Source organism: Nelumbo nucifera, chromosome 4, assembly GCF_055504915.1.
Source record: "Nelumbo nucifera cultivar China Antique chromosome 4, China Antique-T2T, whole genome shotgun sequence".
Lineage (NCBI taxonomy): Eukaryota > Viridiplantae > Streptophyta > Magnoliopsida > Proteales > Nelumbonaceae > Nelumbo > Nelumbo nucifera.
Genome location: NC_142652.1, coordinates 83,535,034 through 83,561,913, shown reverse-complemented (window position 1 = coordinate 83,561,913; position 26,880 = coordinate 83,535,034). Strand labels below are relative to the sequence as shown.

At 35.6% G+C, this 26,880-nt stretch overlaps 2 protein-coding genes and 1 pseudogene across 2 annotated transcripts; 2 read left to right on the top strand and 1 right to left on the bottom strand.

The window, feature by feature from the left end:
* Positions 1 to 2,096: 2,096 nt before the first annotated feature.
* On the top strand, positions 2,097 to 2,929 carry LOC104606112 (protein SRC2 homolog). The gene is made up of 2 exons (XM_010271167.3): positions 2,097 to 2,138; positions 2,312 to 2,929. Exons 1-2 carry the CDS (start codon positions 2,097 to 2,099, stop codon positions 2,927 to 2,929), a joined length of 660 nt encoding a protein of 219 aa, XP_010269469.2.
* A 6,480-nt stretch (positions 2,930 to 9,409) lies between these two features.
* On the bottom strand, positions 9,410 to 10,073 carry LOC104606224 (gibberellin 2-beta-dioxygenase 8 pseudogene; annotated as a pseudogene).
* Positions 10,074 to 19,283: 9,210 nt separating this feature from the next.
* Positions 19,284 to 19,868, top strand: LOC104606225 (protein SRC2 homolog). Its single transcript, XM_010271325.1, has one exon. The coding sequence runs from the start codon at positions 19,284 to 19,286 to the stop codon at positions 19,866 to 19,868; it is 585 nt and encodes a 194-aa protein (XP_010269627.1).
* Positions 19,869 to 26,880: the final 7,012 nt, after the last annotated feature.

Below are 26,880 nucleotides of genomic sequence, written 5' to 3'. Positions count from 1 at the left end.
GAGAGATGGGTTCTTATTCTTTGTTATGATTAATAAAGTATTGTTTCTCCAACAGTACTAATTAAGTTTTACTTTCTTGAAGATAGAAAATTAATCCCACTCAAGCGATGTTAAATTAGTAATAGAGAGGATAAAGAATTTGAAGTGGTTTTTATTTTATCAACACTGATTTTGCGGAAACGTAGAAATGGGAACATGATTTTGTGACAAAAGAATGAAAATTTGGAAAAGAAAATGAAAGATAATAAATAAGAAGAATAATTCATAACAGAAAAACATGATTTAAGGCTGTCACATGTGACGTATACATATGATTTGATGTTATGTTTGGTTTGAAGGAAAAGATAGGGAAAGAAAGGGAAAAGTAGGGAAACCTTCCCTTCTCTATTTTTTCCTTGAAACCAAACACAGGATTAAGGCCTTGACTTGATGCCCTGACTTGAATGTTGATGTGATGACTCTCTTTGTCTTCTCCCTGCTTAGGCGAGGCGAGGCTAATTGTGGTTCTCATACGCTCATTATATGCCTAAGGTCCGGACCTCTTTCATAGTTTGATGAGGGCAGATTTGGCCCTCCAGTGAAATTGCGACACGTGACACCTCGTGACAACTAGGCAAACACCCAGGCAACAACTAACCAAGTTGGTGTCCCCTCGGGCACCAGTCTGGCTGGCCTGGCGTGACCTGCACGCGGCCAACGAGCGGCCCGCGCGACCTGGCACGGCCTGCGCGACCTGGCCGGATCAGCCTGCCACAGGCGCCGACCTGGCAACCTGGCTCGGACACAGGCACCGACCTAGCAACCTGGCTCGGACACAGGCGCCGACCTGACAACCTGGCCCGGACACCGACCCGCCGACAGACATAGGCGCCGGCCTAGCAACCTGGCCCGGATACCGACCCGCCGACTGACACAGGCGCCAACCTGACAACCTGGCCCGGACATAGGCGCCGGCTTGGCAACCTGGCCCGGACACCGACCTGCCGACTGACACAAGCGCCGACCTGACAACCTGGCCCGGACACAGGCGCCGACCTGGCAACCTGGCCCGGACACCGACCCGCCGACAGACACAGGCGCCGGCCTGGCAACCTGGCCCGGACACCGACCCGCCGACTGACACAGGCGCCGACCTGACAACCTGGCCCAGGCGCCGACCTAGCCGCCTGACACAAGCGCCAGCCTAACAACCTCGAGGAGTTCATCACCGTACCCCGGTTCGGACGGGATATGACGTCTTACTGTTTGAAGGCTTTTCACCCACCTAACCCGCGAGGGCACCACTATATAAGGACCTGACCCCCAAAGCCAAAGGGGAGGAAGAAAGGATGGTAACCCCCTCTCTCTAGCTCTCTCATTTCTCTCTAAGCCCTCTGTAATCAGAATGCTAACTTAGGCATCGGAGAGTCCCCGCCGGGAAAATACCCCCGGGTCCTCTGATTCAGTTCTCACAGGTCCCTCAGCTCCCGCTGCCTACAAAGGAGAGAAAATCACCTCACGCGGAGGGTAGTTGGGTTGCGCTGCACCAGGGAGCTCCACCATCCTCTGAGTTGCAGACCGCCTAGGAGCAAGTCAAGTGACGAGTCCACCAGGCAGTTCGCCACCAAGCAGTTCTCCCCCAGGGAGTTGGCCACCAGGCAGTTCGCCACCAGGCAGTTCGCCACCAGACAGTTTGCCACCGGGCAGTCCGCCACCAGGCAGCTCGCCACTAGGCAGTTCGCCACCAGGCAGTTTGCCACCAGGCAGCTCGCCATCAGGCAGTTCGCCATCAAGCAGTTCGCTATCAGGCAGTTCGCCACTAGGGAGTTCACCACCAGGCAGTTCGCCACCAGGCAGTTTGCCACCAGGCAGTTCGCCACCAGGCTGTTCACCCCCAGGCAGTTTGCCACTAGGGAGTTCGCCACCAGGCAGTTCGCCCCCAGGCAATTCGCCACCAGGGAGTTCGCCACCAGGCAGTTCGCCCCCAGGCAATTCGCCACCAGGCAGTTCGCCACCAGGTAGTTCGCCACCAGGCAGTTCGCCCCCAGGCACTTCCAGAAACTCTCACAGCAGGAAAGGCCCCAACAGCCAAAGTCTTTCCCTTGAATGTTGACGTGATGACTGTCTTATCTTCTCCCTGCGGACAGCTCACTGAGATGGTGAGCTGTCCGCATATTAAATGTAATTGGGCCCGCGTAGTGAATGCCAATAGGCGTGGCTAAATGTGGTTCTCATACGCTCATTATACATCTAATGTCTGACCTCTTCCATAATTATCAAGCTTATTACTTCTTTCGTTTACCAATACCTTAAAAGCTGATTCTTGAATCAGGAGTCTGCTTCTGAAATGGAAAGGAATTGTTTAGAGGTAACCGTTGTTTCTGCGAGAGATCTTAAGGGCGTAAGGAAATTGTTCAAAATGAAGGTCTACGTCATGGTTGTCCTGGCTAGCAGTGACAAAGAGCACTTCAAAAGAACCCCCATCGACAAAGAAGGCAGGACGAATCCCAACTGGAATTTCTCCGTGACGTTTGATGTTGAAAATCACTCGGATGTCCAGCTGAACGAGTATACGCTCACCTTCAAGCTCTTTTGTAAGCGCAAGCTGGGCGACAAATACATCGGAGAGGTGAGCGTGCCTATCCAAGATCTCCTTAGAGCAGCCTCCGGCGGCACCGACAGTAATTCTCCACCAGTCATCACCAGACCAGTCAGGCTCGAAAGCGGGTATACACAAGGTGTACTGACTTTCTCGTGTAGGTTTCATGAAGGCTCTGTTGTCAACGACTCGGGGGTGCCGCAGCCCCAGTTTTCGGGCCTAGATCAGTCCCCCCAACACTCACAACCGGCACCAGAGCGTCCTTCCCTTCGCCGGTCTCTGACGACGAAGGTGCAGCAGTTGGTAACGTCGGTTGCAGCACAGGTGATAGCAGATGAAATCATGGACTGAGGAAAAGCTGATGTTGGGAGAAAAAGGAACCGGATCAAGATGAGAAGTCAGTAACGTAGCATCTGGCCTAGTTGGCCGCCGACATGTACCGTACCGTTGCATCGTTAGAATTTAGACTTTGACTAAGGATATGATTGTGGATAAAAACCCTCTTATTGACCTTATCATTTTTATTTATATATCAGTTTGTTTTTCTGAATCTTAGTGTCTTTGGGGAGAGGATTTGTTGGAGACAAAACCACACCGGGCTGATTTATCTTTCACGGCTGAACATGCCAGAGATAGGGTCCATAGTGATCATTGGTGTGTTCACTTGTTGTAGGTAGTTCAGTCGGGTGTGTAGATTTTGTCTCCCGTTCATCACAGTCCCGAATCAGAATCTGAGGAGCAATGGGAATCAAAATATAGAATAGATGTTTCAAATACACGACTATTAAGTGTTGTGAGTACAAATTCTGTGAAAACTAAACCCGGTCTAAAATAATCAGAATCAGAATTAGAATAGTTTATTCCTCTTACCAGTTTGGTTTGAATTGGAAATGAAATCCAAATCAAATTGAACTTATTTTCATCATTCTCTCGTGAGGAGGAAGGAATAATCATTCCCTCAAATGGAGGAATGCTTCACAGGAATATTGGGAATTAGGATTCTGATTCCCTCTGCTGATACAGAGATGTATCATACTTTGAACTATGGTTTGTACATTGAATTTTTTAGCAAGGATAGATGTGAGATTCAATTTTCTAATCATATATAGTAAATCTCACATCTCCTCTCTCACAAATCATTGCACACTTGGGTCCCTGCCAATGAGACCAAGTTATTGGGTGGAAGATTAGAGTTGGTTTCTTGTTAAATGTCGTACATGAAGCCATGGTGCATCTTTTTTCGTTAATTATTGCTCTAAATTAAGAATCTATTTGGGAAGAGTGCAAATGCAAATTCTATTGGTTTTGGTATGCGAAGATTATGCCGATTGGCACCCCATTTGCACCGATGGTGTTTGGTAGGAAAGAGGGGAAACCGGGGGCACATATTTGCAGTCATTTGGAAAATTTTTGATGTTACAATCCCCTTGCTCTCTATTTCTCAATTTAATTGGATAGAAGAGAATCACATAGCTCCTCATTCTGTTCTTGAGCATTTTGACATTGTAAGGATGATTCCAATCTAATGGTTCTGTCTTCTTACACGTGCTAGTCACAAACAAGTTCCAAAAACCGCCATTCTCTTGGTAATCAACATGCATAACTACTTCTCATCGATGGGGAAGCTGATTCTACCACCATCAACACAACCATCATCTTTTTCTCTCAAAGTGTTTTGGTGCAAGTAATTTTTACCTGCCACTGCCACAGGTCACTGTCAGACTACGATATTCTAGGGGAGTGGTGGAACAACGATACAATCATCCATGGTTGATGTGTTTCGAGGGAATAAGGAGGTGATAATTGTAGGGGTTATGATGAATTTGTGTTGTGAGACAATAATAAGAGAGGCATTTGTGAGAGAGGGTTTATGGTTCCTCCAAGACGCAAGAGGCAACAAAGAGAGCAAATCAATGTTCTATTTCCATCAATGGAAAATGAGAACACATGTTTAATTCCAAAATTTTGACTTACATTTACACCTCAAAATTGAGGAAAATTTCTTTCACACCGTTGCCAAACGACAAGAAAAATGACCTGGGATGCATATTGCCCTCAAACTAGGTTTTGCACTCTTCCCAAATGGAGCCTAAAGTTCCATTTGGGAGGATCACAAATACAAATATGCTTGATCAATAGTCGATCATGAAAATGATAACATTTATATATATGCACTCTTCCTAGATGGAGTCCAGGGGCTTATTTGGCATGCTATTTTTGATAAACCAAGCACATCTCTTGACCCTTGTAAAGTGTATATGGTTTATGGTCCTCGATCTCTCACTTCAAATTTCTGATTAGTGCATTGAATCTATAGTCCCTACCCCTCTCAGGTTCGACTATGATACCAAAAAGATATGATACTGGAAAAGCTTACATCCAATCCATTAGTATCATAACGGGGGTGATCAACCAGTTGGTGTTCATCACAATTCATAGGGTGCATTAATTGGTCAAAGCCCTTCTGGTACCATATCTTTCGAGTGTTATAGATTTCCGCCTCACATAACTAAGAAGGGTACATGTGATTGGTAAGGCTAGTAATTAAATAAAGTCCATGTTTTCTTTCTGATGCCAATATTGTCCACAAACATTGGATAAGGATACAATTTCGGGGCATATCAAGAATTGGATTATGACAAATTGGGGGTATTTTATAAATGAAATTATGGGATCATAGGATTATAAGAATACGAGGAAAACTTAGGGATGTTTTAAAAATCATTATTAAATCTATAGATATTTTATTAATTTACCATCAGGTTCAGGGAATTATATGCAAACCCCATCCCTAATTTGGGGCAAAAATATTTTCCCTATCCCACCACCCTGTCTTTGCCCCGTTCCCGTTTAAGATTTGAGAAAACTTGGATCATTCGTGGCAGGGCAAGGTAGGGCCGTAGTTTTATAGGGAAAATTGCCATCCCTACAATTCTAGTAATTTTCTATAACTAATTAACTAACAATAAATTATAATATTTTATGATAATTTCTAAAAAAATATTGAAATTGCTACTGATTAGTAGTAATGTATAATAAATTAATTATTTATAATAGCAATAAATTAATGTAAATTATTTACTTTGTAATCCTAAATTATTTACTATTACTCAAAGTAAATGTAATTATAGTAAATTAATGTAATTATGGTAAATTATATTATTTTTAATAAAAAGTAAACCATTTGTTGTTAATTAATGTAAAACCAAGTATGATCGAATTCAACCAAGTGGTCTAAATTGGTGTGGATATACTTAATAAATTAATGTAAATTATTTAATTTTAAGCCTAAATTATTTACTATAAATCAAAGTAAGTGTAATTATAGTAAATTAATGCAATTATGGTAAATTACATTCATCTTAATTAAAAGTAGACCATTTGTTGTTCATTATTGTAAAACCAGGTATGATCAAAGTCAACCAAATGGTCTAGATCAGTGTGGATAGACTTAATATTTTTTCTTAATTATTTAATAATTATTTATTGAAATAATAATAGTGGATTGTTATTTAAATAATTATGAAATGATTTTTGATAGATTAATTTCTGAATTTAATTTTCCTATTTTTTTAATAATTATTTAGTTGAATAATAATAACGGATTATTATTTAAATAGTTTTGGAGATTTTTTTCATAGATTGATTTCTTAATTTTTTAATTACTTATTTATAAATAATTATGGATTATTAGTTAAAGAGTTTCCCTAAATTATTTGATAATTGTTAACTATAATTATTAAGTTTATAGAAATTAGTAAATTATGCTAATTAATAATATCTTTTATCAATAAACAATTATGGGGCGCCCAACCTTGTCCCTCACCCCCATAAGTCAAGACAATCTACTCCATCCCTGCCTCGACCACAATGACGGGGTGGGTTCGGGGCAAGGTATTTATTTCTTGCTAGGGATAGGGAATCCCCAAAATTTCCCTACCTTGAGGCAACCACTTAAAGTAATCTAATTTATGAATGTTTTACAAATAGGATTATGGGAATTTAGGGATATTTTAGGAATTTTATTATGACAATTTGGGGGTATTTTATAATTGAAATAATGGGATCCTAGGATTATATGAATATGAGGAAAAGTTAGAGATATTTTAAAATTCAATATTATATCTATGGATATTTTACTAATTTACCATCGGGTTTGGGGAATTATATGGAAACTCCATCCCTAATTTGGGGAAAAAATGTTTTTCCTATCCCCACCCCGTCTCTACCCCGTGCTTGTTTAAGATTTGAGAAAACTTGCCCCATTCAGCACAGGGGCAGTGCAAGGCCCCAATTTTATTGGGAAAATTGCCATCCAAACAATTCTAATAATTTTTTATAAATAATTAACTAATAGTAAATTAAATATAACAATAAATTACAATATTTTATGATAATTTCCAAAAACAATTATTAAAATTGCTATTGAATAGTAGTAATGTATAGTAAATTAATTATTTATAGTAACAATAAATTAATGTAAATTATTTAATTTTTAATCCAAATTAATTACTATTAATCCAAGTAAATGTAATTATGGTAAATTGCATTATTTTTAATTAAAAGTAAACTATTTGTTAATTAATATAAAACCAGGTATGATTGAAGTCAACCAAGTGGTCTAGATCAAAGGGGATAGACTTAATAATTTTCCTCAATTATTTAATAATTATTTATTGAAATAAAAATAATGGATTGTTATTTAAATAATTATGAAACAATTTCTAATAGATTAATTTCGTAATTTAATTTTCCTAAATTTTTTAATAATTATTTAATTGAAAACAATAATGGATTATTATTTAAATAGTTTTGGAGAATATTTTTCATAGATTAATTTCTTAATTTTTTTAATTGTTAATTTGAAAAATAATTATAGATTATTAGTAAAAGAGTTTCCCTAAGTTATTTGATAATTTTTAACTATAATTATTGATTTTATAGAAATTAGTAAATTATGCTAATTAGCAATATCTTTTATCAATAACTTAATATTGTAAAAATTTATTAAATTACAATGATAATGGATTATTTATTATTAAATAATGGATTGCTTATTAATTTTTGGTAGAATATTTTCTTAAAAATCTTAATAATTTTCATAGCTAATGGATTATTTAACAATAGATTATTATTTAAGAATAGATTATTTAATAACAATGGAAGATGCCATGAACAGGAAACATCGAATTCCCTTATTCCCCTCTCTTTGGTTGAAATCACGTCTATAGATATAAATATTGTTTGATTTGGAAAACTAAATATTAATAAATTGTGGCCCTATTTTTTTGGGAAAGTGGAGAGAATAGAGGGGAATTAGAAATAGAAGTGGAAAGGATAAAACATATATTAAGCTAATTAAGGAGATAAATTAGGTTGTTATAGAGAGTGAGAGACAAGAGTTGGGGGGGGAGACAGATAATCTAATGAGAAGAAAGAGGAATGAAGAGAGAGGGTGCTGAGGTGGCAAATTGGGAGTGGTGGGAAGAGGGAGAGGAGAGAGAGTCAAGGAGAATGCAGGGTTGGGTATATATCTATCTATCTATATATATATATATATAAAATGAATTACAAAATGTAAATAGTCAATAAACATTACTTGATTGATTTAAAAGTTTGTAGATATTTTAATAATTATTACCCATTTTAAAGTGTAATACAAATTAACAATTAGTTGTGAGTTATTATATTAGGAGGTAATAAATGATTATTAAATATTAACTAATATAATTAATCAATATTTAGTAATTATTATTATTATTTAATTTCCAAAATAATGATTAATATTATTATTACTGTGAATATATAAAAAAGTAAGCATTCAATAATCATTACTCATTTGAATAGTTTGTAAATATTTTAAATTGTAATATATATTAATAAATAATTAGTTTTTAACAATTAAAAATTAATTGTTAATTATTATATTATGAGGTAATAAATGATGATTATATATATTGAAAATAGTAATTAATAATTATTTAGTAATAGAGTTATTAATTAACTAAATTAATAAACATTAATTAGTAATTAACATAATTAAAAATTACTAATTAACAAAAGTAATTTATTAATTAGTAATTAATAAAATTGGAATTGTAATTAATAAAATCGGTCTAGGTCAGCTTTAGATAGCATTCGGCTATTAATGATTAATTATTAATTAAACTAATAATAAATTTTTATTAATTGACATTGCAATTACATTGGTGTAGACTGGTTCAAGAGGACAACACCGGGCCGAATGATTAATTGAATTGGTCTATACCTGTTTCATTTCGATTAACGGGTTATTTAAGTATTGCGTAAGGTCCATAGCTAAATAACATGGACCCAACCCAAAAACTTCATCTTCTTAACCTGATAAATGAAGGCCCTGTTTGATGATTAAGTACTTGCTACACAAGTACTTATTTTAATAACCACTTAAGGCTGTTTGGTAATGTACTTTTCAAATCACTTATTATGTTTTTAAGCACTTATTGGGGTGGAGATGTTTGGTAAGTTATTTTCCCCATAAGTGCTTATATTGACACAAATGACAATTTTACCCTCCACTGTAGATTATTCAGATCTCTCCCTCTCCCTCTCATTTTTTCACTGGAACTGTAGATTGGACAATAGAAAGACTCCTCCGATTAACAACCTTCACAAAATTCTTGGATTCCCATTTCCGCCTCCTGAGTCTCTCTTGACTCCCTCTCCTTCCGTTGTCTTCTAGATTTATCCCCAGCTAGTTCATTTGATACCTTAGCATCTGGTTTGCCTCCAACTTCATGCCTAGGAGGATTCCATTGCTTCCATTTCCGCTCTTGTTGAAGTGCACTAGCTTCAAAGGAGAAACTTGGAAAGCCCAACCTTGTATCCTAATCTTCCGGACGTCCTCTTGAACCTGTTGTCGATATTCTCTAAAGCTAAACGTTCTATAAACCGAAGGCTCTTTGCAACTTTTTATCACAGAATCGTAGGATGGACAAAAGAAATACGCTACAGAGAATCCTTCCACTTGTTTGTTTTCCATGACCCGGTGCTGAACACTCTTATAAAGACCATTGCTCCATGCCTGCATTGCAAGAACATCTGGGTTCAACAACTGGGATTGGATGACATTCAATATTGCAGTAATGAAAGTGAATTGGAGTACCTCAAATAAGTTGTCAATATTGATAATTAGAGCTTCCATATTGGGGTTTACAGTGATCCATCTCCCATCTTTCACTAGTTGCAGTCCTCCAACTTGATCTTGACATAAAATTGTGAGAAAGTCACTATCCGTATGTGGCATCAACCCAAAGATCTTAGCAGAGATCGGGCATAGAGGATATCTGTTCAATCGAAAATAACAAGTGCTACACAAGCAATTTTCCACAAAGAAATTGGATTTAACAACCAAATTTGCTGGTGGACCTGCAACCAAATGTCGCCGCTGCCTGTTGTTATAGGGTTTCGAATGGAAGAAGAAGATGATAAACTTGAGTGGGGGTAGTTTTGTCATTAAAGAAAAAGGAGGGACAGGTTTGTCCCATTCGAATAAAGAAGCACTTCTTCAAAAAGTGTTGAAAGAAAAGCTACATTTATGTCACTTTTTTAAGAAGTATTTTTTTTTTTAATAATAAGTACTTCTTACCCTATTTTTTACCAAACACCCATAATTACTTAAAAACCACCACTTAATGTGTGGTCCCATGTCTTAAAAGAAGCGCTTGTTTAAATAAGTATTTCTTTTAAGTGTTCTCAAACACTACCGAAGAATGTCAATCGACACTATCGCCAAAAACCAACAGGGGGTGAAGGTATACAGTGAGTTTTTCTATCCCATTCACCTATAAAATTCGTCGAGAAACGGCAACCAAATTGAAATGAACAATCAAAACACAACGTTAAGCATACCTCTTGAAGCGGAAACAATACAGGAATCAGATGCAGTAAACAAAAACGGTAGGATTCAAATAAAATAGAGAAACTAATCGGATGGAAATAAAACAGAGAAAAAAATATAAACGGAAGATGAAATGAAAAAAGAAAAAGCTATTGATGGAATGGAAAAAGGGGGGGGGGATCTAATCTCTTAAAATCCTAGACTTCCCATAAAAAGTTTTAAGTGAATTTCGTTTCTATTCAAATCATCCTAATATAGAAGGAAAGGGAGAGTGATGAGATGGTAGTTTAGGAGTGGTGGGATAGGGGGAGGAGAGAGAGTAAGGAGAATGCAGGGTTGGGGTAACCAGCAAGGAGAAACATGGTGACGTAGACTGTTTTGCTATATATATATATATATATATATATTAAAATTGGTCCTGCCAGGTCAGCATGTCTCTCCTTTGAGAGAAGCTACTTATCTATTTTTTCATTTTTTATTTTTTTAATTCCATGTCATTTTTGAAACAACCAATGAGATTCACTTTCCCAATAACCTAAATAATCTCTTCTCCTAAAATTACTCCTAAACTACCTCCCCCACTTTCTCCAAAATTATCTCTAATTCTAATTTATCTTCTAAATTATCTCTAATTCCTATTTATCTTCAAAATGATCTCTAATTGAGTAGAGAGTTTCTCTCCTAAATTATCTCTAATTCCTATTTATCCTCTCCCATACTTTTTATCTATATCTATCAAAAGAAAGTTTGGATTAAAAAATTTAAAAAATATTTAAATATTCTAACAAAATAATAAAATAACTTTAAAATATTTATTAACAACACAAAAAATAATTTTATATTTTTACAAAGTATATCATGAAATTATGTACTAACAATTTAAATTATGTTTTTTTGGATTATCAATTTAAATGTTTTTTAAATATTTAATAATATGTAATAGCTTTAAATAAATAAAATTCAAATAAAAAAAAAATTAAATATTTTATAATTTATTTAAATATTTAAATAACTAAATATTTCTCATAACTAGATTTTAAATAGTTAAAATAATGAAATTATGTAATAAATATAAAAAAATTCTTCAAAGTAGAAAAATAATTATAACATAATATTTAAATTAATAATAATTTAATATATTACAAATTTAATATTGAAATTGTGTAACCATGTTATAAATTATGATTTTATGGAAAATTAAATTCAATAAATAATTATTATTTTAAAATTTAAATATTTTACATATTATTTAAGTAATTAAATAACTAAATATCTTAAATAGAAAAATATTTAAAATAACTAGATTTTAAATAGTTCAAATAAATAAATTATGTAATAAATTTAAAAAAAATCTAAAAAGTAGAAAAATAGTTATAACATAATATTGAAATTAATAATAATTTAATATTTTTACATAATATTGTAAATAGTTAATTTCACTTATATCAAGTAATAATTCGAGAAAATAACTTTCAAAAAAAATTTATTAATAATAATTTTAAACTCTTAATTTATATTTATTATATAATTATATATACTAAAATTAATATTTATTGTCTTTTGTGATAAATGTGTTTTCTTTAAGTATGTATAAATTTATTTTGTTAAGTTATTTAATAGAAAAATTTCAATAATTATTGAAGATTAAATTACTTTTATTAAAATCTTTAAATTTAATTTATTGTACTTATTGTATTTATTGTGTTTTTGTTATAAGTTATTGATTAATATTTTGTAGAGATTAAACTATTATTTGAGATTATACTATTTGTTGACTAAGTTAATATACTTTTAGTACTTGTTGTATTTTTGTAATTTCTGTAATTATTGTAGTTTTCATTATCAATATATTTTCAATAATTGTGTATTTTTGCTATAAATTTTCAATAATTATGGGAGATTAAACTATTGTTAGTTATTAGAGATAAAAATATTAATTTAGCTGAAATTGTGAGTGTTCATGAGTTGGTTCGGTGCAGTCGTAGGCTATTTGGCCAACCAAATTGACCTGGTTAGGTTAGGGAATTGGTCAGTTGAAACCAACTAACCTTTTGTGAAAATCGACCCATTCATAATGTATTGGTTTGGGTCAATTTTTTGGTTTGATCAGTCTGTTCAAAAGGTTTAAACTTAAAAATATAATTTAATTTTAAAAATTACAGTGCGATTATTAAATAATACATTTAAAATTTAGATTTATGATATAAAACATTTTAGACTAAATGTTATTTATATTAAATATACTATTATATTATTTATATTATATATATATATCAAAATGGATTTAAAATATTATTTATAATTTAAAATTTTTATTTATTTTAAAAAATACTATTATCTGAAAACATTTTAGGGATTCGGGTCCCCACGGGGAATCCATCCCCATCAAGGATCGGGGATGGAGGTTAATTTCACAGTTGAGGTCGGGGCCTTAAGCCGACGATTTCATTAAGGAGTGTTTGTTTTGCCCTTAGGCCCATGATTTTTTATTCCAAAAATACCCCTAACACTTTTTTTTTGTATAAAAAACAAAATTGAACAAATGTAGCCAATAGAGTGGTTGCCCATGTCTTATTAAGGGCAAAAATGGTATTTTTATTTTTATTTTCTTTTGATTAAATTTATTTAAATGAACATTAAGGTCAACACTGTCATTTTCCACTGTCATCTAAGGGAAGATTGATTAAATCCATTGCAAATTATAAGTGGTATTTTAGTAAAATGCTAAATATAGCGTAGATTTTAGTAAATCCATGAAACTATAAGGGGTATTTTAGTGTATGACCCTTTTTATTATTTATCTTTCTCTTAATAAATCCCGTGTTTTGCACGGGTTCCCACTAGTATTATATATATAAACACATAATATATATATTATATGTCATATATTTTGTAAAATTTAATTAGTAATTTAGATCCAAAACCGGCCTGGCCGGTGTCTTACAGACCTAAACCTAGATTTACATAGTTACATTTCAGGTCTAGGCCAGGCCCGGGCCCAAGATATATCCCTTATCATTGGTGCTAAGCCCAGTCTGGGCCGGGCCATGATCACCCCTAATTCGAGATGAATCAATACTATTGAAGTGGAAATCCTCTTGATAATGATTTAACTATTTTGGATAACAAAGTCTATATAAAAGAAGATTTACTCCATTACTTAAAAAAAAAACGGGTTTTAATAAAAGATTGTGGGAGTGACACGACCCTTGTGATAGTCAAGTTGGTCGAAACCCAACTCAACCATTTTTTCTATGTTTAGTTCGTTTGACCACAATCCAAGTACTATTTTTATTAAATAATTTAAAAAATTTAGTAATATAATTTAAATAAATATTAAATTGATCAACATCAGCATTTTCAAACTATCATTGACCCAGATGGTTGGGCCGTTTGGCCTAGGAACCGTCCAAACAACCTATTTCATTTCACCCTTAACCAGTTCCTTGGGTAAAATCCATTGACTTAATTAGTGACCTGCTGGCCCCGGTGATTGAACCATCAATGCACTTGATCAGATAATAGTTTTTTATTGCTTTTTATTTTAACTTTCTATTTTATTTATTTTTTATTTTTTAAATTGGATCTGGCTGTCTGTTCAAACTGGATGATCAAACCGTTGACTCAAAAATCAGTGGCCAAAACGGTTTCTGCCTCTGAATTGATTTTTAAAACATTGGTCAAAATTACTTTCAAATTAAAGATTTTAGGGGAATTTATTTTTCAGTCCACCCATATAAACTTTAATACAATTGTACAGTTGGAATAAATAAGATGACTGCAATCCACCTTAGAAATCTGAATTGCAACCCCCTCCTAGTCTACTAGTAGACCCCCCCCCTAGAAATTTTAACTCCACCCTAGGGGTGGACTGAACTATAAAAACCCCTATTTTTTATGATTGACTTAACCTTAAATTTCCCATATTTTTTAATAAGTTAAAGTGATCAACTGGGACGTGTCCACACAGAATGCAAGACAACAGAATGAATATTATCAGCTCTTCATCATAAGTGAAATAGAATTATTGGTGACCTCATTCCATCAGGGAAAACCTGTGCCCACACCATTCAATGGGGGGATGAAAGAAACCAGCGGCGCCCAACATGTGTATCCTGTGAGTAGGAGATCGGATTGGCTTTCAAAGGGCTTGGTGCTAAGAGGGTCAAACCGAAGATACACATTGTGCAGTTGGGTGTTGGGGATGAAAGAAATCAGCGGCGCCCAACATGCACATCTTAGCGTGCATTGGGAACATCTTCCGTATTTATTATTAGAAGATGTTCCCAATACATGGTTGGGGTGTGCTGTAAACGTTTGTAAATTCTTTTCATGGTGGTTGTTAAAGCCATGTTACTACAAAATTGATTTTTTTTAAAAGGATTTGAATATGATGTTTGAAAGACATGATGCCGAGAAACTTACAACCAATCAACCTCACTCAACAGTAACCAATCAGGTGGTAGTGGTCTTGGACTCTCAATTGGACCTGATTTGGTTCAATATGATCCAGTCCAATAGGAGTCCATTACAAGTGGATTAGGTCCAATCCAATATGATGAATGTTTTGGACTACTTTGGACCAGTCCAATCCAACATCTGGACCGTCCAATCTATTCAGATGGGTTTTAATTTAAATTGGTTCCAACCCAGACATGGTCCATTGACACATATATTCTTATCTTCTATCAATGGACCAAATATTGGTTCAATTCGGTCCAGTATAATTCCGTTATGGGTGTATTAGGTCCTATCCAAGCCAATAAATACTTTGGACCATGAAAATCTGGACTGATCCAATTCAATATGTCTTATTGATCCATCCAATCTGTCTAGGGGGTTGTGAATGGTCAAAGGGTTTTTGGTAATCATATATTTTTGGCATCATATATTATCCCTTTTTCTAAAGACAAGAAATGTGGCCTTATCCTAAATGTATGGAGCATGGGCATCTTCGCACGTGATTGGGTACACAGCCTATTAAACAACAAATATGGGCTTTTAATCTGCATATTTGGTTCTGTGGGAGTTCGCTAGAAAAACACTGCCACATCAATGCCACTTAGGTGTTAGTGTTTATTGTACATGAAACCACTACTTAGTTTCAACATTTATCAAATAAACATTAAAGATAAAAACACTTGGATTTATGTGCATGAGCCATATGGAGAAACCTCAAATTCAGATTTTTCCCAATGACTCAACGGTTATTGAAATGCCCAACCAAACAACAAAAATAATAAATATTTAAAGTGACATTTTTCCATAAAATGGTTATATGAGAAACACCCCATTTATAAATGCCATGAAATCAAACACATGCATTATTGGGGGATGCAACTTAGGCTGGATTAACTAGAACCCAAACCAAACCAAATCCACAAAAGTTAGGTGGGATGGGTTGGCGCTAGGATTAGATTTAGGGTTGAATTTTGCCAATTCAACGTTTGGTTGGGTTAAGACTGACCATTTGGGCAACCTGATCCCACTCAAACCCAACTCTACTATTGCTATTACAATAGACTCTAATCATTTGCACAACCTTTTATCGGATCTGATTCGATCCGTGTGCAACCCTAATTATAATTTACAATAAACTCTAACCTTTTTGTACTGCTATCTTCTCTCTTGTTATGCTTTTTTTTTGTGCTAATGAAATTTCGAATTATCTCATAAAAATAAATTTATTTGTATTGATTAAGCATTGGGCACTTGTATAGGGATAAAAATACCATCTAATCACCACTTGTAATATGACTTACGCGCATATTAATGTATATCAACTCAAGAGCTTGGTTGGAATTATTATATGCCAAGTGTGACAATATTGTCTTATTAATAGAAATTTGTTAATAATATAGTTCATTGACTTGACGATTGGGATAGGGATACCTTTAAACTATGTTTGGTTAGAAGGAAAAAGGTAAGAAAAAGAAAAAAAACTTATACAAGATTTATAAAGAATTTTCTGCTTTCCTTTCCTTTCCCTATTGTTTCTTTCAAACCAATGGCAACCTAAAATTAAAGTTATTATGGGGCGACATGACTTCTTCTCTTTCGAATTCCCTCATAATAAAAAATTTACCTATATTGACCATGACCAAGCACCTTATAATATGGTTTACATGCATATTAATGCATATATTTTGATATCAACTCATGAGCTGGTTTGTAATTATTATTTGTCAAGTGTGGCAATATTGCCATATTAATAGAGATTTGTTAATAATATATCTCATTGACTTGACGAAGAGCATTTTTGCCCGAGTTGGGTTTGTAATATTATATACCACTCTTGCACTGGGGCTGTACCCATCATGGGTTCACATACTCTTTTTTACTATCTATTTGTGTAGGAACATGAGCGACATGACAAAGGCAATATTAGTCTACAATTAGAATTTATAATTGGTTGCCTAGCAACTAATAATCATTTCACAATTTATGGAAAATTCTACACTTCGCAACAATAAAAACTGTGAATGGGTGACAAGAATGATCTATCACAGTAGGCATTTTGAATTTGGTTAAAGTTTTAATGGCAATTACATCTTACAAAATACAAACTGACAAAAAAAAATGTCTGAATGTTAAAATATTTTTTTAAAATATGGATGAACATGTCTGAATGTATTTGAGTATGCTTGGATATATTTTGATATTATTGTAAATTTTAATTATTTATTTAAAAAAAATGAAATGAAATAAAACTCAAAAATAATGGTGGATCCCCATAGAAATGCTATGGGGATGGGATGGCGAAAACCAAATCCCACTTGGTGGGGACGGGGATGGAAAATTTTGTGGGGATGAGGATAAGTAATGAAAATGCATGTTGAATTTTTTGAAGCATGGCCAAAAACTTGTTCTCGTGGATAAAACTTAAAAGAAGATTGTATGGTTATTGAGATGACAATATAGTAAGATGGATTTGCTAAAAGGTGAATTAGATCTTACTATACATATGTTTCTATTTTTGTTTTTGATACAACTAAAATTGGCCATCGGTCAAAAGTTGTGGGGGCAAAGTAGTTAATTGACCTCACATCACCTCAAAAGTCCTAGTTGACCTAAGAGCAGCTAATTTGGTTGAGCCAGCTGACTTAGCTGAGTTGATCTGACCAATTAAGCTCACTTAGGCTTGCCTGACTTATATGATTTGACATAGCCAAGCTCACCTAGCCTAGTTAATTTGGCCAAGCCAACCTATTCCTATTCTGATTAAGCTGACCTGATACAAACTCATGACACATGCAATTGGTCAATCGACTACATGTGTGACATATACTTTCCTGTATGAAACTCCTCTCTTATAAATAGGTGGGCTCCTCATTTGTTTGGATATACTAAACTAGATACTACATACAAGACACACCAGACATTGAGGATTGGCACACCTCACTATATTTCACCTCATCTCATATTATGTTTCAATGAGCTCTTCAACTCATTTTCTCTATTTTTGATGTTACTGGTTTGACCATCAGAGTCCACGCCCTCAGGATATCATCCCAAGGTCTCTGTTACAAACCAAAGTGACACCTTATCAGGTGGTGAAGTTACCAACAAATTTTCAATTTCATTCTTGTTGCTAATTTTGATAGTAGAAAATGGTGATATCTATGAGAAACTGAACAAAAATCCCATTCCACCCAAGCAGAACTATACAATTTTGTCTCATGTTACGTTAACATATGGCATTAGGGGTGAGCAAACGGTTTATTTTGTTAAAAATCAAACTAAATAAACTGAGATTTTTAAAACCAAAAATTTAAATGAAAACTGAACTGAAACCAAAATATTGAAAAACTGAAATAACTGAAATCAAAATTTTCCGTTAAAACCGAATTTCAACACTATATATATTTTAATATATATTATATATGTATTATATATTAATATATATATTATAGATAATAAAATTCAGTTTTTTTAATTAACTGAATTTTTAAATCTGAAAACCAAAACCAAAATAATCGAATGCCAAAAAAACCAAAATCAAAATTTTTAGTTCAGTTTTTCGATTTTAACCGAGTAATACTCACCTTTATATTGACACCCTCCCTTGTTACTTGTATGGAAACAAAGGGAAAAAAAAAACATCTAACCACAACTTATAATATGATTTACACGCATGTTATTGTATACTAATTGTTTATATGTATATCAAGTCGCTAGCTGGGTTCTACTATTATTATTTGTCGAAGAATGGTGATATTGTCATATACATATGGGTTTGTTAATAATATAACTCATTGACTCGACGAAGAGCATCTTTTGCCCTGCCAAATTTAGTCGGGCTTAGCAAATTATTGATCCATGCCATCCAAGCATTGTATACATTTATATGGAACAAATATTTTATTTATTATATCGATAGGTGATATTCATCTATAATTAGTCTTTTAAGTGCCGTTTGGAAAGTCTTTTTCTGAAAGATTTTTTTAGAAGATTTTATAATTAAAAGATATTGATAACTGATTGTTTGAAAGTACTTCTTTCGCGTGTTTTGAAGACAAAACGAAAAAACTGAAAAAGGCTCTTTGTCGAGTTTTCTGAAAATAGCCCATAACATGCTTTCTGTGTCTTTTCGGGACTCTTTTGGTGGTTACATCTTCTCTCAATCAATGAGAAAAAAATAAAACGTGAACTGCCAAGCTTCTAAATAACTGAACACCAAACGGAGCCTTAATTAGTTGAAGAAATTCATTTTTATTGCTTTTATTTGAAGTGTGAATTGGGATTGGCTGGAATGACAGTTAAATATGTTAGCCTGTTAGGTATCGATTCATCACTTGCAAATTCCATTTGAAGGAGATATTAGTGATGGCAAGGAGGCGTTTAGAGGTAACCGTTGTTTCTGAGAGAGACCTCAACGATGTAAGGAAATTGTTCAAAATGAAGGTCTACGCCATGGTTGGCCTGGCTAGCAGTGACCAACACCACTTCCAGAAAACCCACATCGACAGAGAAGGCATGACTGATCCCACCTGGAATGTCACCATGACGTTTACTGTTGAAGATGATCCGGATCTGAATCAGGATAAGCTCATCTTCAAGCTCTTTTGTAAACGCAAGCTGGGCGACAGGTACATCGGAGAGGTGAGTATGCCTGTCCAAGATCTCCTCAGAACAGCCTCCGACACCGGCGGTACTCTTACACAACAAATCACCAGACCAGTTAGGCTCGAAAGCGGGGGTACACAAGGTGTACTGACTTTCTCGTATAGGTTTCATGAAAAATTTGTTGGCGAAGAGTTGGGTGTACAGACGCCCCAGTTGCCGGGCCAAGAGCAGCAGCAACAATCACCACCGCCGCGTTCAACCCTTGGCCAATTTCTAGTGTCGACGGCGCAGCTGGTCGTGACGTCGGTTGCAACCGAAGCGATCATAGAATCAATCATGCAATGACGAAGCTGGTGTTTAGCGAAAAAGGAACGGGATCATATCAACATGAGAAGATGGATCTCCAACAGAGAAAGCCGATGTAGCAGAGAGAGAGGGGTTTTGGGAGGGAGCTTTGTAATCGTTCGACAGGGATTGGGGGAGTTCACGTCAGCGCCCCACAGTACGTCCCGTCCGTGAATTGGGAATATCTGGGGCGCTGATGTGAATTCCAGATTACCGGACGGGGGTGGTGAGGTGGTCTATTCCCGCACATGAGAGTGAGACATACGTGCGGTGTAAAAGCATTTGCGTTGACTGATTTTCAAAATATTGTACAACTCATCAGTGACAGGTTAACAGCTGGTCAATTCACTTCTCACCATTCACCAATGATGCGATTTTCTTACAAAATGTAACTTTCCTATTCTAATCCTCGTCATCATCTAATCCTTGCCCCAATCATATAGAATCGGATACGTTAATCTTGTTTCACCATTTGGTTGTATTTAACGGAGTCTGCTCTTTATACAGCGCTCCTCGCATGCACGTCTCACCATGTATCAGAATATCTTTTTCAATATACGGTAGGATGTATCTGTCACATCAGGTGCACTCTATAAACAAATCCAAATTCACATGCTTCATTAAATTAGAAGTGCAACTTGTGCCACTTGAGAAGTCAAAATTTCAATGCCAAAAGTCTAAGCCCAGTGCAATATAAATTCTACAAATTAGGGGACGATTTTCTCATAAATGATGGTTTTCAAAATGTCATTGATCCAGGAAACCGGACTGGTTAGTCCGAAAACCGGTTAGACAATCTGAACCATTTCTATGCTAAAAACTGTTGATTTGGTCAACGACATATTGATCCCACCAATTGAACTATCGACCTATTTCAACAATGATTTTTGCATTTTTTTTTACTTATTTTTTCTTTTTTTATTTTTATTCTTATTTTGTAAGTTACATCGAGTAGTTCATGATTTTTAAAACCTTAAATCATTTCTCCTACTTCTCCTCAATCCTTGTCGGTTTGACACTAGCTCTTCTAGCCACTTTAACTTGCCCTGTTAGTTGAATAGTTAATTATTAGGTTGGATTCAACCCCAAATTGCATTTAGCTGGCAAAATATCTCACAACTTCTCTCATCAATCATTTTTAATTTGGTTCTCCACTTGAAAATCTCATCTCATCTGCACGGGCTGCCAAGTGGCCTCCTTGTTCATTGACAATAAGGTGTTTAGCTAATTGATTTGTAGGCTTTTAATTTCATCCAAAGCATTGAATGTATTGGATCAAGTAATTGATTAATTGGTTAATATTTTATCTTCACCCCAAAGCATAGCGGCCATCATCTTTGTTAATCAACCAACATAAAAAAGGAAGATAGACTAATATAGAGGAGGAGCTAATCCACTTTTCCCTTAAACTCAATACAATAGCACACTCCCTTAACTACTCAACCTTGCCCAAAAGTGCAAAATACATAGGCACCAACAAAGCAAAGCGAAAGATAGCACTTATTTCCCTATCTCTTAGTGAGGGTGTCAATGGACCGGTTTTGGATTGAATCCCATCTAGTCCAAAATCAATTTGGATAGATTGGATGAACCAACAAGACATATTGGATTAGACCAATCTGGTCCAAAATATTAAATTAGATTGGACCTGATCCATATGTAACAAATTTATATTGGATTGGATTGCATTAAGCCAATATTTGATCTATTAAAATAAGATAAGAATATATGTGTCAATGGATCGGGTTTAGGTTGAAACCAATCTAAAGCAAAATAAATTTGAACAGATTGGACAGTCCAGGCATCAAATTGAACAAATCCAAATTGGTCTAAAGCATTCATTGAATTGGATTGGACCTAGTCCATTTATAATAAATTCAAATTGAACTGGATTGGGTTCAACCAAATCCAGTCCAATTGACACCCTATCTCATAGTATGGAAGACTTTATTCCTTGTGGAATTATAAAAGTTTTTTAATATCTCTTAAAGCCCCGTTTGCTTTTCAGTAAGTTACTTACATGGGTAAATGCAATTACCTGGGTAAGTTTTTCCTAGGAAACACTTTCTCGGGTAGATTCATTTACCCATGTTCTTTTATTTACTATGAAAATAAGGTAATGGCCATTTTAGCCATAAAAATCCATTATTAAAAGGGGCATTTTTGTCCCATTCAAGTGTTAGCAACTTTCCCCTTAGGTGGGAAAGTTATTTACCCACCTAGGAGATGGAGGTAAGTGATACACAGGAAAATAAACTTTCCCTGGTCCCCACATAAATCTGAAAAATGAACATGGGATTCTTGGTCAATGGGAACCAAAATCCCATTGACCAACTTTCCCCCCTCTCAAAAAAAAAAAAAAAAAAAAAAAGAACACCCCCTAAAAAGTAAAACCAAGGAGAGAAAGGTTTATTGAGAAGAATTCCATTTAAGCACTTATTGTCACAACCCACATCTATTGCAGCAATTAATGCCATTATTATAGCAAAGAGGGAAGCCGTCATAGTGAGCCATGCATAGAGGAACCGTTCACATAATAATTGTAGAAGGCTAAACAGAGAGCTTATTTAGGCTCCGTTTGCTTTTCAGTAAGTTACTTACTCGGGTAAATGCAGTACATGGGTAAGTTTTACCTAGGAAACACTTACTTGGGTAAGTGCATTTACCTATGTTCTTTTATTTCTCACGTAAATAAGGCAATGACCATTTTATCCATAAAAATCCATTATTAAAAAGGGCATTTTTGTCCCATTCAAGTGTTGGAAACTTTCCCCCTGGGTGGGAAAGTTATTTACCCACCTAGGAGATGGGTATCATTTACCCAGGTAAGTGATACCCAAGAAAATAAACTTTCCCTAGTCCCCACATAAATTTGAAAAAAGAACATGAGATTCTTGGTCAATGGGAACTAAAATCTCATTGACCAACTTCCCCCCCCCCCCCTTATCAAAATCCAAAAAAAGAATGTTCCCTTAGAGTTTCTAATAATATCTCCACTGGAACTCTCACCTAGGTTGCCACAACAAGAGACATCACTATTGAATTTGAAGTGGAAGTGTGAAGGGAATTGCCAACAAACCTATTGGAATCTTTCCCTTCTGACGAGGTAAAAGTTTGATTGGATAAGGTTTGGTTTCTTGTTTAAATGTCCCTGTAGATGTAACAATCATCTTTTTTTTTTTTGTTAATAGTTTTCCCAATTGATTGCTAGAGCCTATAACTAGTCCAATATTCCTTTTAGGGAGACTGACCATTCAGCCTAGGGTCAAAATTCATAGGCCTAAAGTACAGTTGGGGTAGGTTCCAGCTCGGAATTGATGCCAATTTATGGGTGGGTATGGGTGCATAGGGTGTGGGTTTTTGACCTTTTGAATGTTTATAAATTTGTAGCATAATTCAGAATTCTGCATTAGGCCTATCCGTACTTCTCCGTTCCTTTTAAACTAAGGGCTGATTCGATATGATTTTATTTTTGGTTGGACCATGATGTTGATATCGAAAAGACTCATAACCAATCAACCAGGATTATCATAATAGACATAATTTTCATACCTTTATAGAATTATAAATTTTCCCTTTATTTATTTCCTTTTGTCCTCATAACATCCCTGTCACAAGATGCAAAATACCATACTCCTTTGACTCGATTTGGAAAGAGTACAAATATAAATATGTACAATACAAAATAATAAAAAATATATGGTTTTGCACTCTACACATTTGTATTTGTACTCCTTCCAAATTGAGCCGTTCTAACAAATCGATCCTGTGCAAGTAAGGTCCACCTGCCTTATCAGAGAAGACTTGCAATTATGTGGATTTGTTCCTACATTTATCCATTTGGAGAGACACCCATTGATGACATCAGTTACTATAGGGTTGTTAATGACCCAATAAGAAATACTAAGGGTCCAGAACCTAACTAGAACCAACTGAAAATTTAGAGCTCAGATCTCCCATCCACATTCCTACCCACTACCCACATGACACTACAGTTGTGCAAGTTGACTTGGTAATCAGCTCTCAAACTATCAAACATTGACAACCAAAGCCTACCTCCCTCTCTCTAGTACTCTTTGTTGCACCCTTGTTATGAACCTTACTTTTTTCTTTATAAATTTATTTTTTAAAAGTTAAATAAAAGAAAAAGGGGCAAAATGACCCAATCGATCTAATGGAGCGTGATCTGGTGCTCCTTGCTGGGGACAACTCGGATGCTGAAGTGGTGAGATCGGCTGGCCAAGCTACAAGAAAGTAATGATCAGAGTACTTGGGGTGGGTACTCCGATGCTTAAGTTATGGATGCTAAAAAGCGAGAGCTTATAGAGCTTGAATGCTAAATTGAGCGTACATTCTCTAATCAAAAGGATGCCTTTATATAGGTGCAAGTTGTTGTGGACTTCACGTAGTGAGTTCCAGATCTTTTGGAGGACATAGCTTACCGGTCTGCCTCGTCTGGAGGTGGTTTCACGGTCTGAGATGGCTTTTGTGTAAAGCAGTTGAGTTTATCTGGTTGCCTCCAAAGCAAATGGGGTGGGAGTTAGCTCCGTCAATGAGGCAATGTGATCTAGGAGGACTTGGAGACAATAACCCATACATAAAGGAGGTCGTCCACCACATAATACAGGTCACCAATCGGGCCTTGGTCTGGTCGGCGATGAGAGGTCTCCCCTTATGCTGAGGTGCCTACAGATCGGCCCTACGAGGTAATGTCGATACTCTCTTTCAGTGTTCATGAGGTTTCTGAGGTGTGTTTGATGTCATTGCCTACATGGCGCTGAGGTGTCATGTGTCGATTCTGGGTGCCACATGTTGCAATGTCATTGGAGGGCCAAATCACCCCCCATCACGATCTATGAGAGACAGGTTCTTCTTCTTTGGCTCAATGGTTTTTAATACTGCTTGAGCATCAAATGAACACTGGCAAAGCACCGATAGCGACAATTAATAAAATATTGTTTCTCCAACTGTACTAATTAAGTTTTACTTTCTTGATTCAACTTCATCGATGATGAAGAGACGAAATTAATCCCACTCAAGCAATGTTCAATTAGTAGGAGAGGATAAAAAATCCGAAGTGGTTTTTGTTTCTTCAATACTGATTTCGCGGGAACATTAAAATGGGAACAGATTAATAGAGGGTGAGAAAAGAATGAAAATTTGGGAAAGAAAATCATAGATAATATAATAGATAAGAGGAGTCAGCTCATAAGAGAAAGACATGATTTAATACCGCACATGTGATATGTAGACATGATTTAATGTTGATGTGGTGTCATATGATTGGTTGTGTAGACAAGAAGCAAATTTGCCCGCTCATTTATTGGCTTCAGCTGGTTGAGAGATGCCTTGAGGATCTGTTCAGGTCTCCTTGAATGTTGATGGGATGACTGCTTTATCTTCTCCTTGCTTTGATCCCCTGTAGTGGGTTTGTTTTGCTCTAACCTCAGTTGGTCCTCTTCCTCATTGAGATGGCGAGCTGTCCAAATATTAAATGTAAGTGGGCCTGTGTAGTGAATGTCAATCGGCATGGCTAATTGTGATTCTCATACACTCATTATATATCTAAGGGTATGCTCGTTTGCTTTAAAGTTTCTGACATTTGAAAGTGCAATAATTACATTAGGGGGTATATTGGTATTTGTGAACTTTTCTTTCCTCTAACTCTGAATGTTGAGAATGTTATGAATTCTGAAAATTATCAAATATCCATTTTGATCTCATATATGAGAGTTTTTATTTTATCCTTTTGGGAGTATCACTAGGAAACAAAAAGTTGTATGAGATAAAAAGAAAAAAACACCCAGGTCCTGACCTCTTTCATAATTATCAAGCTTAGCTTATTACTTCTTTTGTTTACCAATACCTTCAAATCTGGTTCTTGAATCAAGAGTATGCTTCCAAAATGGCAAGGAGGTATTTAGAGGTAACCGTTGTTTCTGCGAGAGATCTTAAGGATGTAAGGAAATTATTCAAAATGAAGGCCTACGCCAAGGTTGCTTTGGCCAATGACCAACAACACTTCCAAAAAACCCACATCGACTGAGAAAGTAGGATGAATCCCAATTGGAATTTCCCCATGACGTTTGTTGTTGAAGATCAGATGATCCGGGATATGTCCTGCTGAGTCTAGATATGCTCACCTTCACTCTCTTTTGTAAGCGCAAGCTGGGCGACAAATACATCGGAAAGGTGAGCGTGTCTATCCAAGATCTCCTTCGAACAGCCTATGGCGACACCGATAGTAATCTTCCACCACTGATCATCACAAGACCAGTCAGGCTCAAAAGCGGGGATACACAAGCTGTATTGACTTTCTCGTATAGGTTTAGTGAAGGTTCTATTGTTGAGGACTCGGGGGTGCCGCAGCCCCAATTTTCGGGCCTAGATCAGTCCTCCCAACAATCACAACCGGCACCGCAGCTTCCTTCCCTTCGTCGATCTCTGACAATGAAGGTGGAGCAGTTGGCAACGTCAGTTGCAGTGTAGGTGATAGTAGATGTAATCGTGGACTGACGAAGAGCTGATGTTGGGAGAAAAAGGAACCGGTTCAAGATGAGAAGAAGATGGATGGGTCACTGAGTACGAGTTTTATTATCTTTGTCAAAAGGAACCGGATTAAGTAAGCACAATCAGTGAGCATGTAATAGCTGTGTGACACATGTCCTAGTTAATGTGCCTTTCATCCAAACTTTTTTACTTCGTTAGACAGAAATTATCCATTATTTTATTATCTTTGTCAAAATAATTAAAAATAAAAAACAATGAAAAAGAAAACGTAAATGAGTCCCAACTCTCAACATGTTTAGGTTTTTCTTTTTTATTATTTTTATTTTTAATTATTTTGACAAAAATAATAAAATAATGGATAATTTCTGTCTAACGGAACAAAAAAATTTGGATGAAAGGCACATTAACTAGGACATATGTCACAAAGCTATTATGTGCTCACTCATTATGCTTACTTAACGTGCCTACTACATCCGGACCCGCACTGTCTAGGCTTAATTAG